The 20,874-nt window shown below is 35.5% G+C and overlaps 1 protein-coding gene across 1 annotated transcript in view; it reads right to left on the bottom strand.

Moving 5' to 3' along the window:
* The window catches only part of LOC150082228 (electroneutral sodium bicarbonate exchanger 1-like), a 313,808-nt gene that overhangs the window by 80,736 nt on the left and 212,198 nt on the right, over nt 1-20,874 (bottom strand). The window contains exons 15-16 of the mRNA XM_090380066.1: nt 19,768-19,881; nt 11,426-11,587 (exon numbers count right to left, since the gene is read on the bottom strand). Coding sequence (XP_090236192.1) covers nt 11,426-11,587; nt 19,768-19,881 — 276 coding nt within the window. The remainder of the gene's footprint in view (nt 1-11,425; nt 11,588-19,767; nt 19,882-20,874) is intronic.

Below are 20,874 nucleotides of genomic sequence, written 5' to 3'. Positions count from 1 at the left end.
CTTCGACAATTTCTCCTCCACTTTGCTCTCGGTTATTACAAAATTATATAACTTCCTGTCAGAGTTTGATAAACATCTGGCCCTCACCTCCTTTAATAACTCCTCATGTGTAAATGTAGATGCAAAATACTCATTTAAATTAACAGCTATCTGAAAATGATCATCTACAGTCAAACCATTGATATCAAGTGGACCAATCTGATTAATCCCCTTCCTTTTAGAGTTTATATAAGTAAAGAGATCTTTGCTGTTTTTCTTTTTATTCATTGCAAAGATTTCTCATAATCTGCCTTCACTTGCCTCACCTTCTTTGTGACTTGATTACAGACTAGTTTATATATACCATTGGCTTCTGTGTCGCCTGATAATTTATATGCATCCCATACATTTTTCTTCTCCACCACAAGTCTTATCAGTTCATCTGACATCCATTTGGGCCTAAACCTAGAACAGTATTTCTTAGTTGGAACAAAAAGCCTAGTAGCTTCCAAGATTACTTTCTTGAATGCTTCCCATTTAGAATTTGCTGTTGGTAACATCATCAGTTGGTCCCACTGTATAGAACTTACAAAATCTCAGAGACCACTGTAGTCACCTTTATGAAAGCAAAAACCCTTCATTTTACCTATGATGGTAGTTACATCTTTAAGTAAATTCCACATCAGTACACTGTGATCACTGCCACATAGTGGTTCCTTTATCTGCAGATTCTTAATGCATGAATAATCATTGCTGATAATCAGATCAAGAGTGTTACTACCTCTGGTTGTCTCTCTAACATGCTGCTGTAGAAAACAATCATCCAGTAAATCCACAAAAGCCGTGCTAGTGTGGGAGTGACCAACCCACAAGTTCCAGTCAATATCTGGGAAGTTAAAATCCCCCATTATAAGACATTCTGATTTACTGGCCGACTATTTTTCTGTATAATTGTTCATTGAACTCATCAGAGTCATTAGGCCTATAACAAACTCCTACCCTCATCTTTGCTTTCCCAGTGCTTATGTCACACCAAACTGACTTAACACTGCACTGTCCATCTATGTCAACTGGATGCACTGCCTTAGATTTTATAGTTTTCTTAACTAACAGCATAACCCCACCTTCCTTCCTATCTATCCTTTCTGTACACATTGTACCCCCAAATTCCATTTCTTCATTCCTTTTATCTGTGTGACACCACATCTCTGATATCCCAACAATACTCTATTGTATATATACACACATTGATAGATAATACTTAAAATTAAATTAAATCCATATTAAAATAATTGTTCAATAATACATTATACGTTTTTGCATATCAAAGGAAAATTAAATAGCAATGGTTAATTTAAAATTTAGAAATGCTTGTTTTGGTCAAGGAGCATTCCAGCCATGATAATTTAGTCATTACTGTGTTTAATTTAATTTTTACTCACTGAAATATCGAGCAAGGCTAAAAAAAAAAAAAAAAAAAAAAAAATTATGTAAATGGCTTTTTGTTATTAACAAACTGCATATAAGTTCATTGTTTTTCATTCTTTATATCACTCTATTATAAAAATGCAATAAAGTAATACGAAATGAGAGCTATGATTAAGGCTATAGTATGAGGCCGCTTAAAATTCCAGCTTACAAAAACAGATGTTTTTGGAAATTTTTTATTTTTTTAGTTTGCTTAACTGGTATGTTAATCTAAGATTATTGATACCCATATGAAGTACCTTCTATTTATCAATGTTAAAACTTCAACTGCCACTTCTCAGCCCAATCTGCCTAATTTATCTAGATCTTGATGCAGCAGCATACCCTGATTACTGTCATTAACCATCCTTCCAATCTTCATATCACTTGCAGGCTTAGACATTAAGTCTGATATGCCTTCATTGGTATCATTAATAAATAAGTATTTAATAGTTTTAATTGTAATAGTTTTAATTGTCCTATTTTTTAATTTAATTAAGGATTTCATAAGTTACAACTTAATAATTCATAGAGCATTTTTTATCAGTAATTCTGATGTGAACATTGTATCTCATAACTAATAAACTGTTGTGCAATGTATTGTAGTACTCAATTATTCCCAGGTCATGAACTGCCAATGCATAACCTAGAAATAGTGTAGCATTATTATACTCTTATCCCTTAGTGTGTGTGGCATTTTTAAATTAAAATTAGACTAAAATCATGCCCTAGCAAGAGCATCAGAGCAAAAAGCTCAAAGCAACAGAAATGCCTTGGCTCAGGAGAGAGCCATTGATGGCAGTTCTGTTGCATATCATTAATAAATAAATACTTATTTTTTTATTAATTTTTGCCGACTGTGCTACTCACAAGGGGTATTATGGTTTAGCCTGAGATCAACTAACTCTGGCAGAAAACACATTGTATTGTTGTAAAGTTCTTAACCCTAATTATAGGGTGCAGAGATGAGCAACAAGGTTAGTTCAAAGCATAGAAAATAACTTTAACTGAGAAAGGTTTTGAATCCTGTAAGCAACACATCTGAGAGGATAACTGTTTTGAGTGTTTATAATGCTTTAAATGGTTTGAGTAAACTAAATGCCATTGACATTTTTACTCTTTATCATACAGTGACATATACGAGGGGACATAAATTTAAATTGAAAAAGGATGGTTGCAGACTTGCGAGATAGCTATTACAATTAGTATTGCCCAAGTGATGTAAGGAAACAAAGCTTAGGCAGCATTAGCCAAAATAAAAAAATTAATTTCACTCTCCATTTGCTCGTTCCTATAATTAAATTGTCCAAACCATCTTTAAAATTGATTCAAAGTACCCACTTATACATCAGGTGGAATTTGTTTCCAGTAATCACTTACTCTTTGGCTGAATGCAAATTTTTGTACATCTATTCTGCAACCATCCTTTTGCAATGATGCAAATGGCATTTAATTTACTCAAATCATTTAAAGCATTATAAACATTTAAAACAGGTATATCCTCAGATGTGTTGTTTACTTTTCTATGCCTCGACTAATCTTTTGCTCATTTCTGCATTCTTTCCAACACATCCAAACTTACAAACCTAGAGTATTCAAGGTGCGGGATAACATAGCCTGCAAAGAAATTCAGTGGTGAGTATTTTTTTTTTTTTTTTTTTTTGCAGTTATACAAAGCATCTAAATGTTTTTTGGACATAGCAGTAATCGTTGGGACTTATAAATGTGGCCGGATGGGATTGCACATGCAATGCTACCAATCAATAGCAGTAATTGCCAATTCATTTGTCGCTTGAAACAAAGCCTGAACAGCTTTTTCAGCAAACCATTTTTCATCTCGAAATTCTTTTGTGAAAAATCATAAATGTTATTTGCAATATTAAAAAACGATATTTTTAATAAACAATTAAAAATTAATACTATTTCAGCTTATACATGGGTTTACTGCTACAGCGAATGTCAATGTCAAAAAATTTTCTCTCTTCCTATTTCAAAACATACTTTTCTTTCTGGCGCCTCCGCAGCCAGGTGGGAAGGAGCAGCAGTGCGTAGCACATGCTTCTTGATTAGACCATGGTTCGAGCCCGTCACCACCAAATACGGAGGATGCGGAAAGGTCAGGGAATGACCACCGCATATCCCGGAGCAATATGGCCTTAGTTGCTAATGCTCCTAAAAACCAAAATAACAACAACTTTTCTTTCTTCCTACTTCTGTTTCCCTCCCTTTCCCACCCCTCTCTTTCACACTCTTCCTTTTTCTCAATCATTCTCTCTAATCCTATTCCTATCTGTAAACATAAACACTAACCTAACCTCTTTCTCGTGCTGAGACAGAGACTGGCGATGCCTTTCTCCATCTCTCCTCTCTTTCTCTCGTCAAGATAGAAAGACCACTGTTTTTCTCTCCATCTCAGTCACCCTCCCCTTCCACCCATTTTGTTACCACATTGAACAAAAAGAAAAAAAACTATGTTAATAAACGCAATTACTATTAAAATAATTTAAATAGTTCAAACCTTTCCTTAATTATTTAATTTTATGGATTTTTTTTTTTATCTTATTAGAATCAAACATTAACATATTGTCCAGGAGGCATTCAGTTCTAGTGACTTAGGTTCAGGCTTTTATAATAGAATTTCAATTGTGACGTCATATTTGACTTTACTGTGTTTGGAAGTGAACTTCATATTTTAAGGTTGCAAATTTACATCCGCTTATTAAATTCTCAGATTCTTACTGTTCGTGGTTGTATTTTTTTTTTTATTGTTACATCATCATCTTATATTTGGGTAAAAAAACTGTCATATTAGGACCATCCAAGAACTAACTCATCTCCAATGTATAATATGCTCATTAATTGTGTGTGTTCTTTGTTCAATTTGTCTGTCTTCCTCAGAAAAAACCCAGAGTTTCTGTAGGTAGGGGAACCATGCTGTCCGCACCTAAGACTAACTTAGCCACCGAGTGCAAAAAGCCCAACTACACTAATAATAATGTAGACCTTTAATTTCAGCAAGGTTATTTTGTGTTTGAAATTTTGAAGAAACTAAGGCTACGGAGCATCAGTATATTGTATCTGTGATTATATATCCTTTGATTAGTTTTATGTTTTCCAGTCAAAAAAAATTATGTTTCCAGGAGGAAAATCATGTAATGTCTCAGTCCGACTAGTTCAGCCACATTGTGAACAAAAAAAAAAAAAAAAAACTAAAAATTCCTCAGGATATTGAGGTGATTCAATTTCAGACCTTTTCCCCCAATGCTGGTTATACTGTTCACCTCTGTTATTCTGGCGCGCGCGCACACACACACACACACACACACACACACACACACACACACACACACACACACACACACACACACACACACACACACACACACACACACACACACACACACAAAATTAAAATAAATAAATACGAACTGTCATTCAAAATAGGATTTATTCGGACCACCCTTTTATTGAATAACAGCAACTGTGCATCGCGACATGGATTCTATAAGGTGATATTTGCATTTTAGTTCAATCATAACCAATCTTCTGGCAAAATATTGTGTAATTGTGGCAAAGTTGAATGAAGAGGATTTCTTTGCCGTATAGCTCTCCAGCACATCCCACACAAAATTTCAAGAGGATTGAGATCAGATGAATGTAGGGGTCAAGAAAGGTGGTGGAAATTCATCTCATGTTCTCTGAACCATCCTTGCAGGATTCTGGCGTGATGCGTTGTTGCATCGTTATCCATAAAGTAGCTATCACCTTTGGGATAAACGTATGACCTTGCAGGGTGCAGCAGATGTGATACAAAGTTCAGCTACTCCCTGGATGACATTCGACCTTCCACTGATATCAATGGACTCATTCCGTGATAACAAAACATTCTCCATACCATGATACCACCCAGGGGCATATTCAGGGGTGGGGTGGGAAGAGGGGCATATGCCCCCCCAACCAAAAATTTGAAATCAAAGAAAAAGGACGCAGGTGTTCTAAAAAAAAAAAAAAAAAAAACTCAAAAGCCTGGTCACCATGCCCCCCTTACAACGATACCTGGTTGCTTGATTGATTTGATTGATTGATTTGGTAGTTGTTGGCGCATCGGCTTCTGTGGCCATATTGCACCTCCCAAGGTTTTTGCAGTACTTTGATCCAAGCCCGTGGCGGGAATCGAACCCGCGACCTTCGGGTTGCCGGGCAGGTACTTTACCCACTCGGCTAGCCCGGTCGGCTTACCTGGTTGCCATGCCCCCCCCACTTACAATGAGACCTGAATATGCCGCTGAAGCCTTCTAAAATAAAGTGTTCCGTGGTCTATTTGATTATTAGTCTATGCCAGTATATTAATAACTGAAAAAAAAAAAAACAATGTTAAAAATTATAATGATACAAAAGTGGTGTATGCTACAAATATTCAAAATTTATTTATTTTATTTTTTTAATTATTAATTACAATTTTTGTGGAACACTTGTTCACACCTCATGGAACACTAGTGTTCCACAGAACACAGTTTGGGAAACACTGATTTAAACAGTGCCAAATGATGATTTTAGTCAAAATTAAGTGGATGTTTGTTGTAAATAATATTCCTTTAAAATTGCAAGCAGAGATAATCCCTATACAGGCTGCCATGTACGAAAGGGGCGGGGTAAAAAAGCACACAAAAGGTGCCAAAATAAGCGTGCCCCAGCTGGATTTTCCATGTCACCATATACAAGCTTATCACACAAATTCCACTAGCCATTGTGGATTGCAGTGCATGCCACTCTACAATTTATAGCCATTGTTGGTTTAACAACTGGCTCGTAAAATTCTTGAAAATTTAACAATCAGCTTGCAGCACACCACTGGTTATAGGCAAACCAACTGTGATGTGTATAATAAACAACTAAACAGACAAATAAAATGGGCCAATAAATCAGAATGTCTTATAATGGGGATATCAACTTTCCAGGTATTGAGTGGAACTTGTGAGTTGGTCACTCACACAGCCGCATGACTTTTCTGGATTTATTGGATGACTGTTTTCTAAACCAACATGTTAGAGAGGCAATAAAAGAAAGCAGTACTCTTGATCTGGTTATCAGTGGTGACTCTTCATGCATTAAGAATATCATGATAAAGTAACCACTAGGTGGAAGGAATCAAAATATACTGATGTGAAATCTCCTTAAAGATATAACTACTGTCAAGGATAAAGGGATGGGATGGGATTTTCCTTTCAAAAAGTGACTATGATGATCATAGACAGTTTTTAAATTCCATTCAATGGGACCAACTGATGATGTAACAACCTGCAAATGGGAAGCACTTAGGTAAGTAATAATAGAAGCTGCTAAGCTTTTTATATCAACTAAGAGATATTGTTACAGGTTTAGACCTAAATGAATGCCAAATGAACTGATGAGACTAGGGGCAGAGAAGAAAAATGCATGGGATGATTATAAATTGGCAGAGAAAACTACAGTAAGTACAAACTAGTCTGCAATCAAGTTACTAAGAGGGGGTTAGGCAAGCTGAGGCAGATAAGAAGTCTTTGGCTAAGTTCTTTGCTGTATATAAACACTAGAATAAGGTCATGGTAGCTGAGTGGTCAGGCATGAGGGTACCTAAGTACACATTCTTTGAGTGACTGTGGTTCAAGCTGGGAGGGAAGACTACTTAACAGGGTGCTGTTTCTTGTATTCTCTTCATCTTGTGAACTCCTCTGACCATGTAGTCATCTCAGAGTATGAAAGAAAATTTATTTTTATTTAAAGAAAGGGGTGAACCACATTGGTCTCCTAGATAAGAATGGCATATCTACTGATGATCCTGTTGAGGTTGCTGAACAAGCAAAATGAATATTTTACATCTATGTTCACCTGCAAAAGTTTTTAGGGATGGGAATACCAGGGGTACACCAAGTTATAAGGGAGATAAATGATTTTGAGATAACTGAGAGGATATTGCAAGGTACTGCATATGAGTAGCAGGTAATCCTTGATTAGCATGCCAACTGTGTGATACCACACTGAAAGTATTAGGAGAATGATAAAGATATGGAAGTAATTCTGCAGTCAGGTATGAAGCTCTCAGCAGTGTAGACAGGCTAGAACAGCTCATGGGATTTTGTCAATGATATATAGGAATTTTGCTAACAGGAATAGGAAAGTAATTAATCCCCTCTATAAGGCAATGGCAAGGCCAAACTTAAGTATTGCATACAGGTCTGGAAGCCTCATTTTAAGAAAGATGTGAATTTGTTGGAATGAGTGCAGAAAAGAGCAATAAGATTGGCAAAGAAAGCAAAAGGATACTCTTACCAAGGAAGATTTCAGTTCTGCAAATTGCACTCTTTGGAAACTAGACACCTGCAAGGAGATCTGATTGAAGTTTTTAAAGCTCTAAATGGACTGAGTATGCTAAATGTTGATAGCATCCTTACTTTAGCTCAGATAACACAAATTTAAATTGAGGAAGAATGGTTGAAGGATAGATTTGCAGAAATTTGTTTTCAGCCAGTGGGTAGTTGATTGTTGGAACAAAGGTCCATCTGGTGTTGCGGAAATGAATAGTCTAATCACAAGTTTTAGGAACTTCCTTAAGTGCTGTAGTATAATGACTAATGTATTAAGATAGCGAAGCTTAATTTTCAGCATTTACCGTACCTCTTGAATGATCTGCTTGGATGTAATGTGAATTATAGAAGACACATAGTTAATGTGAATAAGAACCTCATTTATACATAATCATAGCTATAAACGTGATTAAATTTTGGAATTTATTAAGAAATTGAAATAATTAATTAAAAAAAATAAATTAAAATGTGCGCGAGAAGGAGGAAATGTACATTCCATTTCACAGTTGTCGAAATCATTAAGACTGGAATAGTTTTGTACGGATTAATAAACAAGCTAATAGTTGCGCACAAGCAACTTTCGATTTACGTCCTCAGTTAGCATTGTGTGAAGAGAAAACGCGAATGGTTTAATAAGAAGAAATGTCGATTCCCGAAATGCAATTCAGTGCACGTGAAAATTTTATGCATGTTAAATTCCAAATGGGGGAAAGGTTGATTGGGAGTTTTGTGTTTAGCAAGTTAAATGACGTATGCCGCAGAAACCATTCTATAACTAGTGCTTCATTTTGAAGAATTTTGTAATTAGACTAATTTAATTATTGTAATAGCTGAATCTATTAGTGGGTTATGATTGTAGGAATGGAAGTATTAACTCTGTATTAGATAGGTTAGATTTAAAACTATTAAAATGGTAATATGCATGCATATTAGAGATTTTGGAAGTACCAAATTTTGCCATACTGCTCCCGATGTATAAGGCCTTACAATCCGATTGGCATCGAATTAAATAAATGATATTATTGTAATGCTGCATGGTGTATTTGTGTGTAGTTCTATATAAATTAAATTTGGAGCCTAATTTATTGTATGATGAAAAAAATTATTATTATTATCATTAGCCATATGGTGTAAGGAAGCCTGAAGCTTATGCTGCATCAGCTAAAAAAATTCCCGAAGTTATCCTGAGAGAGAAAGAGAAGTAAAGGAGTCACCAAGAAAGAGAAGAATGATGATATCCAGCTCAGGACCCTGGGTGTGCCAAGCCCATACTCACCAGATGTGAGCCCCATGTGTTATATTTGTGTTTGTAAAAATCCATCGGAGTTGTTTCACATATTGTCTGTGATAAGGGAGGACAATTTGGGTTCCTTGTCCTTTATCATGTTAATTATTATGATGATGTGGGTTATTAATTCTGTTTTCAACTCTGGAAATGGTCTCTTTTATTAACTGTAATGGATATTTGCTATCTATGAATTTTTCCGTAACGTATTTTATTTCCATTGATAAATCATCCTGTGTATAGCTGTATAACGGCATCCTGTGTAACGGCATTGTGAATAAAAATGTAAAAATTTACCTGTATGTGTTTTCTTCCTATAAATTTTTGTATCTAACCTTGTACCAACTTTATAAATAGCAAGATTTAAAAAATTAATTGTGTTATCTATTTCCATTTCAAGGGTAAATTTAAGTTGTTCGTGTATTGTGTTAACTGTATTGAGTAGTGTATCGATGGAATTCTTACTGCCTATTAAAAGTATGTCATCCGCATATCTCATATAATTTGATGTTAGAGGGAAAAAGTTGAAGTATTTTCTGTTTGATAGAAGCTAAATAAATCTTGGACAATGGGGCTGATATACCCAGACCCATAGAAAGGCTGTATATCTGTTTGTAAACTTTGTATTGAAACCGAAATTGCTTTGCTTTAATGGGTCTGGGTATATCAGCCCCATTGTCCGAGATTTATTTAGCTTCTATCGAACAGAAAGTACTTTAACCTTTTCTCTCTAACATAAAATTATACATGAGATATGCGGACAATATACTTTTAATAGGTAGTAAGAATTCCATTGATACACTACTCAATACATTTAACACAATACACGAATGACTTAAATTTACTCTTGAAACGGAAATAGATAACACGATTAATTTTTTAAACCTTACTATTCATAAAGTTGGTACAAGGTTAGGTACAAAAATACATAAGAAGAAAACACATACAGGTAAATTTTTACATTTTTATTCACATCATCCTCTATACATTAAAGAAGCAGTTCTTTTTAACCAAATTCACAATGCCGTTAAATACAACTATACACAAGATGATTTATCAACAGAACTAAAATACCTTACGGAAAAATTCATAGATAGAAAATATCCATTACAGTTAATAAAAGAGACCATTTCCAGAGTTGAAAACAGAATTAATAACCCACATCATTGCAACAATCATCATGATAAAGAATAAGGATAATTAGAATAAATAGTATTCCTCCATTTTTTAAATTATAGTTTAAGAATCAACTATTCATTATATCAAAAAGGTTGAAGATAAAATTAGAGCAGTTCTGAATTCTGTTAGAATTTTAAACCCTAGAATTATACGTTGCAGTTGGGATTCAACCCCCCCCCCCTTTTTTTTTTGTATACAATGCAAATTTTCCAAGCTTCTTTTTCAAGAATCAACTTTAAGGAATGAAGTTAGACTAAGGCGCAATTAGGGCTAGAGCCTCAAGCTGCGAACAAATTTAGACTATGTATATAAAGTGCTTAGCATCATAATACACAGCCATTTCTGAATAAACAGAAAATTTTTAAGGTGGCATCGTTTTAGGTTATATCTCATATTGTGAATACCTTCACAACGAGTTGCCATGATATTGCACTACTTCGAATAAGTAACGCTTCACCTAAGGAGAAGACTAATGTTACTTATTCTCAGATAGGTACCACCACCCTAAATAAATTAGTCTAAATACATCATACACCATCAGGCATCTCTCATATTGTGGAGTTATACTTCATAACTGTTTTTGCCATCATTGCATCACTTGGGTACCTACCCACTCACTGAAGAAGGGCCAAATAGCCCTGAAACAGTGCTGTCTGGGTGGTGGTACCTATTTGAGAATAAGTAACATTAGTCTTCTCCTTAGGTGAAGCGTTACTTATTCGAAGTAGTGCAATATCATGGCAACTCGTTGTGAAGGTATTCACAATATGAGATATAACCTAAAACGATGCCACCTTAAAAATTTTCTGTTTATTCAGAAATGGCTGTGTATTATGATGCTAAGCACTTTATATACATAGGAATGAAGTTACTGAGTTCCTCTGACTGACCAATCAGGGTTCAATCACTCTCCTGGAATGTCATCTCTCTTCCCATTCTTTCCTGGAAATTTTCATCATCAGGAGTGAATGTAACTAAGGGCATGGCTAAAGTTCTGGAACATGATGTTATTAACTAAAGTAATAATCATGGTGCAATGATGTATCAATTGGTAGTTCTCTTGAACTGTTATTATTTCTCCATTTTTTTATTTATTTTGTATTTATTTTTTTTGGTTAATCAAATTATGCAGAAAATTAGCATAAAATCATAATGTTACTGTTCTACCTACCTTTAGTTTGTTTTCTTTCCTGTTTACAATCACTGTTGTTATTTGTTGATCCATAAATATTAAAATAACAGCTACAAATGCAGGACCAACGGAAGCAAAAGATGTCCACCAAGGATTATTTCCAAATAAAGGAACCAACCAGCCACGTTTGGACGAAGTTGGCTAATAAGCAATAGAAGAAAAAATGTATCCAATAAAAGTAAAAACTAGATACAATTTGTTTCAGACATTATATGAAATTACTTAATTAATTAACATATAGGGCAAATATTATTTCATGCTAGCTCAATGACCCATAATCAACTTATTTTTGAGCTGTATTGCCAAAGCCATGGGCCAATTCCTCATTATAATGTACAAGGTATCCTAAAAGTCTTGTTACACCTACGTAAATGTTATTCCTGCATTGTAATTATGTTCTATTTAATTATGTAATATCACTTAATAATTAACGTTTTTTTTGCTTATTTATAATATTTTAGTTTTGTTTATAATTAATTTTTTGTTTTTGTGCATTTCAGAAGTTGTGTATGATACAAGTGACTATTCCTTAGAACAATGAATTCTGGCCGCTACTTCGGTTCATGGGAGACAGGGAATAGACATGTCTAAAGAAGATAAGTGAAGTATTTTGACAAAGATTTAATTGTGAACCTACTCCCAGAATGATTTTTCACAGATGGGAAAAGAAGCTCGGTCACAGGATATGATAGGGACAAACAAAGAACTAGTAGACTTTTCAACAGGAGAAATGTGCAGATATGTTGAGTAGTCTGTTTTATAGTTTCCCCATAAATACATCTGCAAACCTTCGGTTGAATTTTGTATACCGTGTTCAACTCCAAAATTGGTTGACTGTTAAAAATTTAAATAGGCAATAATTACAATTCTGGAGTAGCATTTACATAGATATAACAAGACTTTCAGGATACCTTCACATGAACGGGTGAAGTACAGGGAGTTGAATGTATCTAGTACATTCAACTCCGGTGTTCCACAGGAGTTAAATCTATGATTCATATTTGCCATATTCATTACTGATAATCTCCTTGCACACAACAATAATTCAATCAGTGGAGTCAAGTTCTTGACCGGCTTGAGATCTTATATGCACTTTACCCACTAAAAGCTATTAATAACTTAGAGGTGGAACTTATCTGTCTATAAGTTGGACATATGACTGTTCTTGGCATCAATCTCTTCAGGGATCAGAAGTTCCCTGTGATAGTGTACCTAATGCAGTAATTCATCTAAAATCTGCAAGACTTTAATTGATAACTTTAAAACTTACTTAATCTGTCATTCCAACTATTCTAGCATCCTCAGTAAAAGTGTCATTGCAACTATTCTAGAATCCTCAGTAAAAGTGTCGTATCACTAATCTTAATTCTTTATTTATAAGTTAATAATCATTCATCAATAAACTCCTGTAAATAGCTTCAGCTATTAATTTTAATCTGTATAAACTATTACCACCATAAAGCAAGAATTAACTTATTTACTTATTATTGTATGCAGTAAAAATGATCTATTAATTAGCCTTTATATAATATTAAACAACTACAGTTTTCTTGCTAATCTTTATCATCTTCCAAACCTTCTCTTCTCTACCCTTCTCTACAGAAATTATTAAATTGTCAAAAAAAAAAAAAAAAACAAAAAAAAATGTTATTTAACTCTTTTCTGTAAAAGAAAAGCTGTTTATTAATTAAAATATTTACATTACTTCCCAAATTCCCTTTGGCATTTACTAACATTTCTCAATTTGAAACTTAGGAGTTAAAGCAAATCTGAAGGGTCACTAATGAGCAGTATATTACCAAAATGAATTACACCCTCCTCCTATTTGTAAGTTTTAGTTTCTTCTTCAGTTTCTCTTACTTACCATATTCATAAAAACTGCTTGTAGGGGATACAGAAGGGGAAGGCAGAAATCTAATAGCAGGATATAGATAAATATAAATCAAATCTATAAACGCCCCAAAAAAAACATTGTGAATAATCATTTTTATCCATGTCCATATTATAATAATAATTTGTATGGCCTTTGAAACTAAACAGTTATTAGTTTTAGCTGCACTAAAAATTTCTTAAAGCATATGCTTTATTTCTGACTATTTCCAGGTGCATATTCATTTGAACATGTTCTGGTCTTATTAGCTGGCTATCGCCACTTTTTTTTTTTTTTTTTTTTTTAGAGGCATGGTGCACAGATATAGCAAGAACTGAAATTGGTGAAATAATGCACATTTAAACCTCATGGACTGTAAATTTGCTTTTAATTTCTTGAATAATTATGAATTATTCTCAGACATTTTGCATTACTTCCTATAAGGACATCGTAAGCACAGCATTACAGTTCACTGAAGAAGCTGAACCAGAAGTAACACGAAACATCTGAGAATAATCTATAATTCTTTAAGAAATAAAAGACAGATTACAATCCACACGGGTTTAAGTGCTCATTATTTCACCTATTGCCACTTTTAATAAAACACAAGACAATGGTTTTCTATGTAGTTCTAGTACCTTCAAATGTGTATAGCTTTATAAATATGTTACTTGCAATTTCACAGAGATATTAATCAGATATGGTCCCATTCCAGATTTTTGTATATCCTAGTATTAATTGCTTGTTTCTCATCAGCTGTGGTTCAGTACTTTTGAATGGCTTTCAAGTTCTGTTCTAATGAATACCTATTATATCTTCATCAGCAGGATCATTCACCACTTGTAAACTCCTTTACTTTTAGTGTGGGTAAAAAGCTTCTCAAAAAGATCAAGCTGGGCCTCCTAAATAATCTTTGGGTTTCAAAATTCATTATTTCTCTGTTTTAGATCCAGAACGCTTATTGAATTCTAGTTCAGTTACTGAAAGCAAAACATTTCCAAATAAGCCAAACATAAAAAGTTATACACTGCCAAGAACAACAGGCAACCACGAGTCTGGCTTTCAAGTGTCAAAGCATGATTTTCTGCCACTCCTCTTAATATAATCTAAGTGGTTTTTTATTTTAAAACTGCTTTCTCCAGTTCTTTCCAGAAATTAATTGCTTCTACAAGTTGTATGCAGTTTGTTTTTATTTCAGAGAAAACACCCTTTATTTGTAGAAAAAGTTATGCTTAATGGATTTCAGTAGCTGAAATGGCTAATATTTTTATTAATATTTTAAAATTAATAAAATTTATATTAAAATGTAAATTCTAAAATAAATATAAGATGTTATATTTATTTTAAAGTATTTTTAATTTATGACTGAACCCTGACACAGTGCTACTCTTTGTTCACAGTATCAAGGGTGGAATAATTAAATAGTGAACTGTAATGTTATCTTCATATGGCAAAATCTTAAACAGCCATGTTGTTACCTCAGTATATAACAGACATTGAACGTGCAGCTATAGCTTATTTGAGGAGCATCCTCTAGTTATATTACATTACATACCAATAATGACCATTTTATGCTCAGTATAATATTCAGGTTGATTCAGGCCTATAAAATAAAAATTTAGTTAAATCAGTAATACATGTTTGTTGATGGTTGGTTCCTTACAACATGAGACCCCTAAGTCAGTGTATTCTGGGGCAACCTATAAATATGAAACTTTAACAGAGGATTGAAAAATGTTTCAAAGGAAATATTAGGCATTGCTTCTTCTATCCACGTTGGTAGGAAAGTGAGTAAAACAACATTATAAAATTTAATTCCTTTAAAGTTGTTTGTGGGGGCACAAACAATTTTAAAATTGTGCATTGATCATCAATAAAAGGAAAAGGATGATGGAACTCACGGATACATTAAAAGTAGACAAATTCTTCTCTGGAATTTATTATTATTAACTTCTCACTATTATTTGGTAGATCAAAATTTCTGAGTAGTCATAGTCTAGCACTAACTACTCAAATTCTATCCTGAAATGTTTCTCCCTTCAACTAAAATTTATTTGATAAATGGTTGTAATATTAATTAATATATAGTCATACCCAATATAACACTACCTTCATTCATTTCTTGTGAAAGTCTGTGAACAGAAATTTCACATTATATTAACATTCGCAAAACCTCATTATAATGCCACCCACTAACAGTTTGCAATTTACCAAATATTTCAGAAGTACAAATGTGCCTACAAGCATTGAATAATGTCCAATATTGCATTTACATTACAGTTTTGAAAAACAAATGAAAAATAAAATAAAATAGAGAATTTTGTTCTCTTCAAATCAAATCACATCACATTTGAACTCTGTCAAATACTAATAAAAATAAACTCCCATGATTTTATTTTCAACCGCCTTTCTTTTATTTTCAAACTAAGTTCATGGGGAAAGTAGACATAATCTTACTTAATACTCATGTTTTATATGATTATAGAGGCCTGTGCACTCTGGACTCATTATCAAAACTAAAATTACTGTAACACAAAGCAAAAATGGATACAAAAATAGATCGTGACAAGTTTAATAATTGGAAATATACATATATTAGATTAGATACCAAACAAAAAGCTTTTGGTTTTTTGTCAACCTTCCTCAGTTAAACTGACAGTTAAGAATGGAGCATGAGGGCGTGTACTGCCAATCTTGTACGTGAAGTGCGTGATTAATTGTTGGATGTTGAAGCCTGTGGCTGTGATACGTGCAGATGTTGCCAGCGTTTGTCAACAGTCAGGTTTGCTGTTTCGATGATAGGGTGAACTTGACATCCACCGTTCCTGTTGATTGAGGTATTGGAGCATTTGATGTTCAATGACTCCAACCAGGTGCGTCGTCGATAGTGGCGGGACTTATCCACAATCACGACATTGTGGTGTGGGTCAATGTCATGGTGGGTTACCCAAACGTGTTCGGCAATAGCTGAGTGCTCCACACCCGCTAAGCGGATTGCTCTTTTGTGTTCGGAAAGGCGTTTTTCAAGCCATCTCCCAGTTTCACCGACGTAGCAGCTAGTGCAGTCACGGCAAGAGATGCGGTAGACCAATCCTCTTTGTAGTAAGGTGGGGACCAGTGTTTTTACCTTAGAGATGAAGGATCGTAATGTTCTGCCTGGGAGTTGTACAAATTTTATCCCATGTGATTTTAAGACTCTACAAACCTGTTGTGATAGGTTTGGGTAGTATGGGATAAAGGCGCTCGCGGCTGAGTCATTACCTCGGATGTTTCTGTTGGTCGCTACGTGGCCATGTGTCTGTAGGTCACACCTGTCAAGGATATTCATGGGATAGCCACACCTCATAAGATCCGCCTTGACTTTAGCAATTTCAGTGTGCCTCTCATAGCTAGAGTGTGTCCAGGCATGAGTTAGCAAGGTTCGTGCAGTGGCAAGAAGATGGCTACGCATGTGTGCTGATCGGAAGTTGGTAAATTGGACAGCACACATTGGTTTACGATGGACAGTTGTCTTCAAGCGTGTGCCCTCGCACCGGACAAGGGTGTCTACGTATGGTATGGTGTTGTCCGACTAGCTCGATGGTGAATTTTATGAAAGGGGACAGAGAATTGAGGTGGTCTAAGATTTGGTCACCTGAATTTCTGGGGATAACCACGAACACATCGTCCACGTAGCGACACCAAAAGGTAATATGGGATCTGGTACATTTGTAAATGCACGACACTCTAATTTCTCCATCGCAACGTTTGCTGTGACCGAACTAACCGGGGAACCCATGGCTGTGCCATGTACTTGTTGGTAAATGGAGTCGTTGAACATGATTGCACCGCCTGTTAAGCACAGTCTGAGGGCGGTGGAAATATTGTCTGGTGTTAGTTTGGTTCTCCTGCCAAGGGTTTGATTGTTATCTAGGAGTTGTTTTGCAAATGTGATGGCAAGTTCTACTGGGATGGAGGTGAAAAGTGAAACTACATCAAATGATGCCATGATTTGATCTTGTGAGATGGATATGGTTCGGATCCATTCTATGAATTCACTACTGTTGGAGACGGTGTTGGTGGTCTTGCCTACTAGGGGAGAAAGGAGCCCCGAGACAAACTTAGCTAATTCATAACTCGGTGAGCCACAACTGGAGACAATGGGTCTTAACAGTGTACCTTCTTTTTGAACTTTCAGTAGTCTGTAGAATTGTGGAATCTGGCAGCCAGAGAATCTGCCACATCTTCAGGTTTCCCTGAAGATGTGGCAAACACAATTCGCCTAAAAACTGCACCATGCTCGCCCTACTTCTTCCAATCTCAACCACAAACAAATTTCTGCCCTTAAGACACTGAAACAAGACTCATCCATCGTCATCCTACCAGCAGATAAAGGACATCGAACAGTTGTAATGAATCGCACAGATTATGAGACAAAAGCCTTGCTGCTTTTGCAGGACACTTCTGTTTACCAACCCTTAACCGTTCCTCCCATCAAAGCTTTGGAATGATGGGAGTCGAAAGTGAACATCCTCGTCAACAGTTGGCTTAAACAGAAGAAAATAACAGAATCAACACGTAATCACCTCCGTGCCTCTGGCTGCCAGATTCCACAATTCTATGGACTACCGAAAGTTCACAAAGAAGGTACACTGTTAAGACCCATTGTCTCCAGTTGTGGCTCACCGAGTTATGAATTAGCTAAGTTTGTCTCGGGGCTCCTTTCTCCCCTAGTAGGCAAGACCACAAACACCTTCTCCAACAGTAGTGAATTCATAGAACGGATCCGAACCATATCCATCTCACAAGATCAAATCATGGCATCATTTGATGTAGTTTCACTTTTCACCTCCATCCCAGTAGAACTTGCCATCACATGTGCAAAACAACTCCTAGATAACGATCAAACCCTTGGCAGGAGAACCAAATTAACACCAGACGATATTTCCACCGCCCTCAGACTGTGCTTAACAGGCAGTGCAATCATGTTCAACAACTCCATTTACCAACAAGTACATGGCACAGCCATGGGTTCCCCAGTTAGTTCTGTCACAGCAAACGTTGCGATGGAGGAATTAGAGTGTCGTGCATTTACAAATGTACCAGATCCCATATTACCTTTTGGTGTCGCTATGTGGACGATGTGTTCGTGGTTATCCCCAGAAATTCAGGTGACCAAATCTTAGACCACTTCAATTCTCTGTCGCCTTTCATAAAATTCACCATCGAGCTAGAGTCGGACAACACCATAGCATACTTAGACACCCTTGTCCGGCACGACGGCACGCACTTGAAGACAACTGTCCATTGTAAACCAATGTGTGCTGGCCAATTTACCTACCTCCGGTCAGCACACATGTGTAGCCATCTTCTTGCCACTGCACGAACCTTGCTAACTCGTGCCTGGACACACTCTAGCTCTGTAAACGAGAGGCGCACTGAAATTGCTAAAGTCAAGGTGGATCTTACGAGTTGTGGCTATCCCATGAATACCCTTGACAGGTGTGACCTACAGACACATGGCCGCGTAGCGACCAACAGAAACATCCGAGGTAATGACTCAGCCGCGAGCACCTTTATCCCATACTACCCAAACCTATCACAACAGGTTTGTAGAGTCTTAAAATCACATGGGATAAAATGCATACAACTCCCAAGCAGAAAATTATGATCCCTCATCTCTAAGGTAAAAACGCCGGTCCCCACCTTACTACAAAGCAGATTGGTCTACCGCATCTCTTGCCGTGACTGCACTAGCTGCTACATCGGGGAAACTGGGAGACGGCTCGAAAAATGCCTTTCTGAACACAAAAGAGCAATCCGCTTAGCGGATGTGGAGCACTCAGCTATTGCTGAACACGTTTGGGCAACCCACACCGCAATGTCGTGATTGTGGATAAGTCCCACCACTATCGACAATGCACCTGGTTGGAGTCGTTGAACATCAAATGCTCCAAAACCTCAGTCAACAGGAACGGTGGATGTCAAGTCCACCCTATCATCGAAACAGCAATCCTGACTATTGGCAAACACTGGCAACGTCCGCATGCATCACAGCCACAGGCTTCAACATCCAACAAATTAATCACGCACTTCACGTACAAGATTGGCAGTACACGCCCTCATGCTCCATTCTTAACTGTCAGTTTAACTGAGGAAGGTTGACAAAACAACCGAAAGCTTTTTGTTTGTATGTATCTAAGGTAATATATGTATATTTCCTATTACTAAACTTGTCACAATCTATTTTTGGATCTGTTTTTGCTCTGTGTTACAGCAATTTTAGTTTTGACTCATGTTTTATAAAAAATGAGTTTCAGAATATTTTTGTTATTTTTTTTTAAATTTAACTAGTAATCAATTTAATTGAATGCTGTGGTCTTGTGCTTTTTAGAGTGTGACTATATCCTTTACCTCTGAAAAGAAAGAAGTTAAAATACTCGTTATATATGATTGGAAATAAATAACATACCTTGAATTCTTGAGGAACTTCTAACTTTGGTGTTTCTAAACCAACAAAGGCATCAACTCCGGTTGTAACAAGGACAGCTATAACTACGGCAAAATTACTCACAGCCTGTCGAATCTACATTTTAAAATATTCACTATAAATTTCAAAGTAAATTCTTTTGATATAAAAATTATAATATACAGTTTCTAGACACTTCTAGCAAATCACACAGAAATAGTAATATACGGTGAATGTGCACACATGCAGAATATCCAAGAATTTAAAAGCATAATTTCTCAATCCCAATGTAAGATCCTGTAACCACTAAAAAAAAATTAAAATTTTTGAAAAAAAAAAAAAAAAAAACTTTTCTTTTAATATTAGACCAGTTTATATCAGTTAAATTCACAAACTTGTTTATTTATAAAAGAAAAATCTTCCCTAAAGTTACATTAGCATAGTGCTTAGAATTCACATTAGGATACTTCTTTGATAAGGCACAAGATTCTATATATATAAAAAATAAAAAAAATAAAAAAAAAAAAATGTTCTAGCTATCCTTTCTGAAAACAAAATATGCAAGAATCAGACTATAATATAACCAGATGCAGAATATACAGTTTTAGCTTAATTGCTGCTAAAGAAGTTGCTGGCTATGCTGCTCATCTTGGGTGACACTGTGTCTGCAACTGAAGGAAATGCAGGTTTGAAAATAGGTTGGTTTGGCAGTGTAAGGCTAAGATTCTATTAAAGCAAAAATTAATAAAAAAAAAAAAAAAAAAACCGACTTTTATCTCTAAATAAGTCTGTAAAAAATATAGGAAAGGCAAACTAATGAAAAGAAAAACAGAAAAGGGATATTTTAATGGAAGGAAATATCTAGAATATTTCCTTAGTTTATATATGTGCACTGTATCCAAGATATCACTAGTTTATGACAGGAACTTTGAAAGATAGTCCAAACCTGTTAGATATAGAAGTTTGAAAAAAGGTTATTCTCTTAGATATTTATAACCATACTTCACACACAAAATACAATTTTCAACTTTGTGAAAATATCACTCAATGTAAGAACCACCACACTTGCTGCACTTTCTCTAGTGTTCTTTCCAGACAGTGAATGCACTT

This window comes from Mastigoproctus giganteus, chromosome 8, assembly GCF_048544385.1.
Source record: "Mastigoproctus giganteus isolate SK-2022 chromosome 8, ASM4854438v1, whole genome shotgun sequence".
Classification (NCBI taxonomy): Eukaryota; Metazoa; Arthropoda; class Arachnida; order Uropygi; family Thelyphonidae; genus Mastigoproctus; species Mastigoproctus giganteus.
The sequence above is the reverse complement of the archived record's forward strand: the minus strand, read 5'-3'. Positions and strand labels throughout refer to the sequence as shown.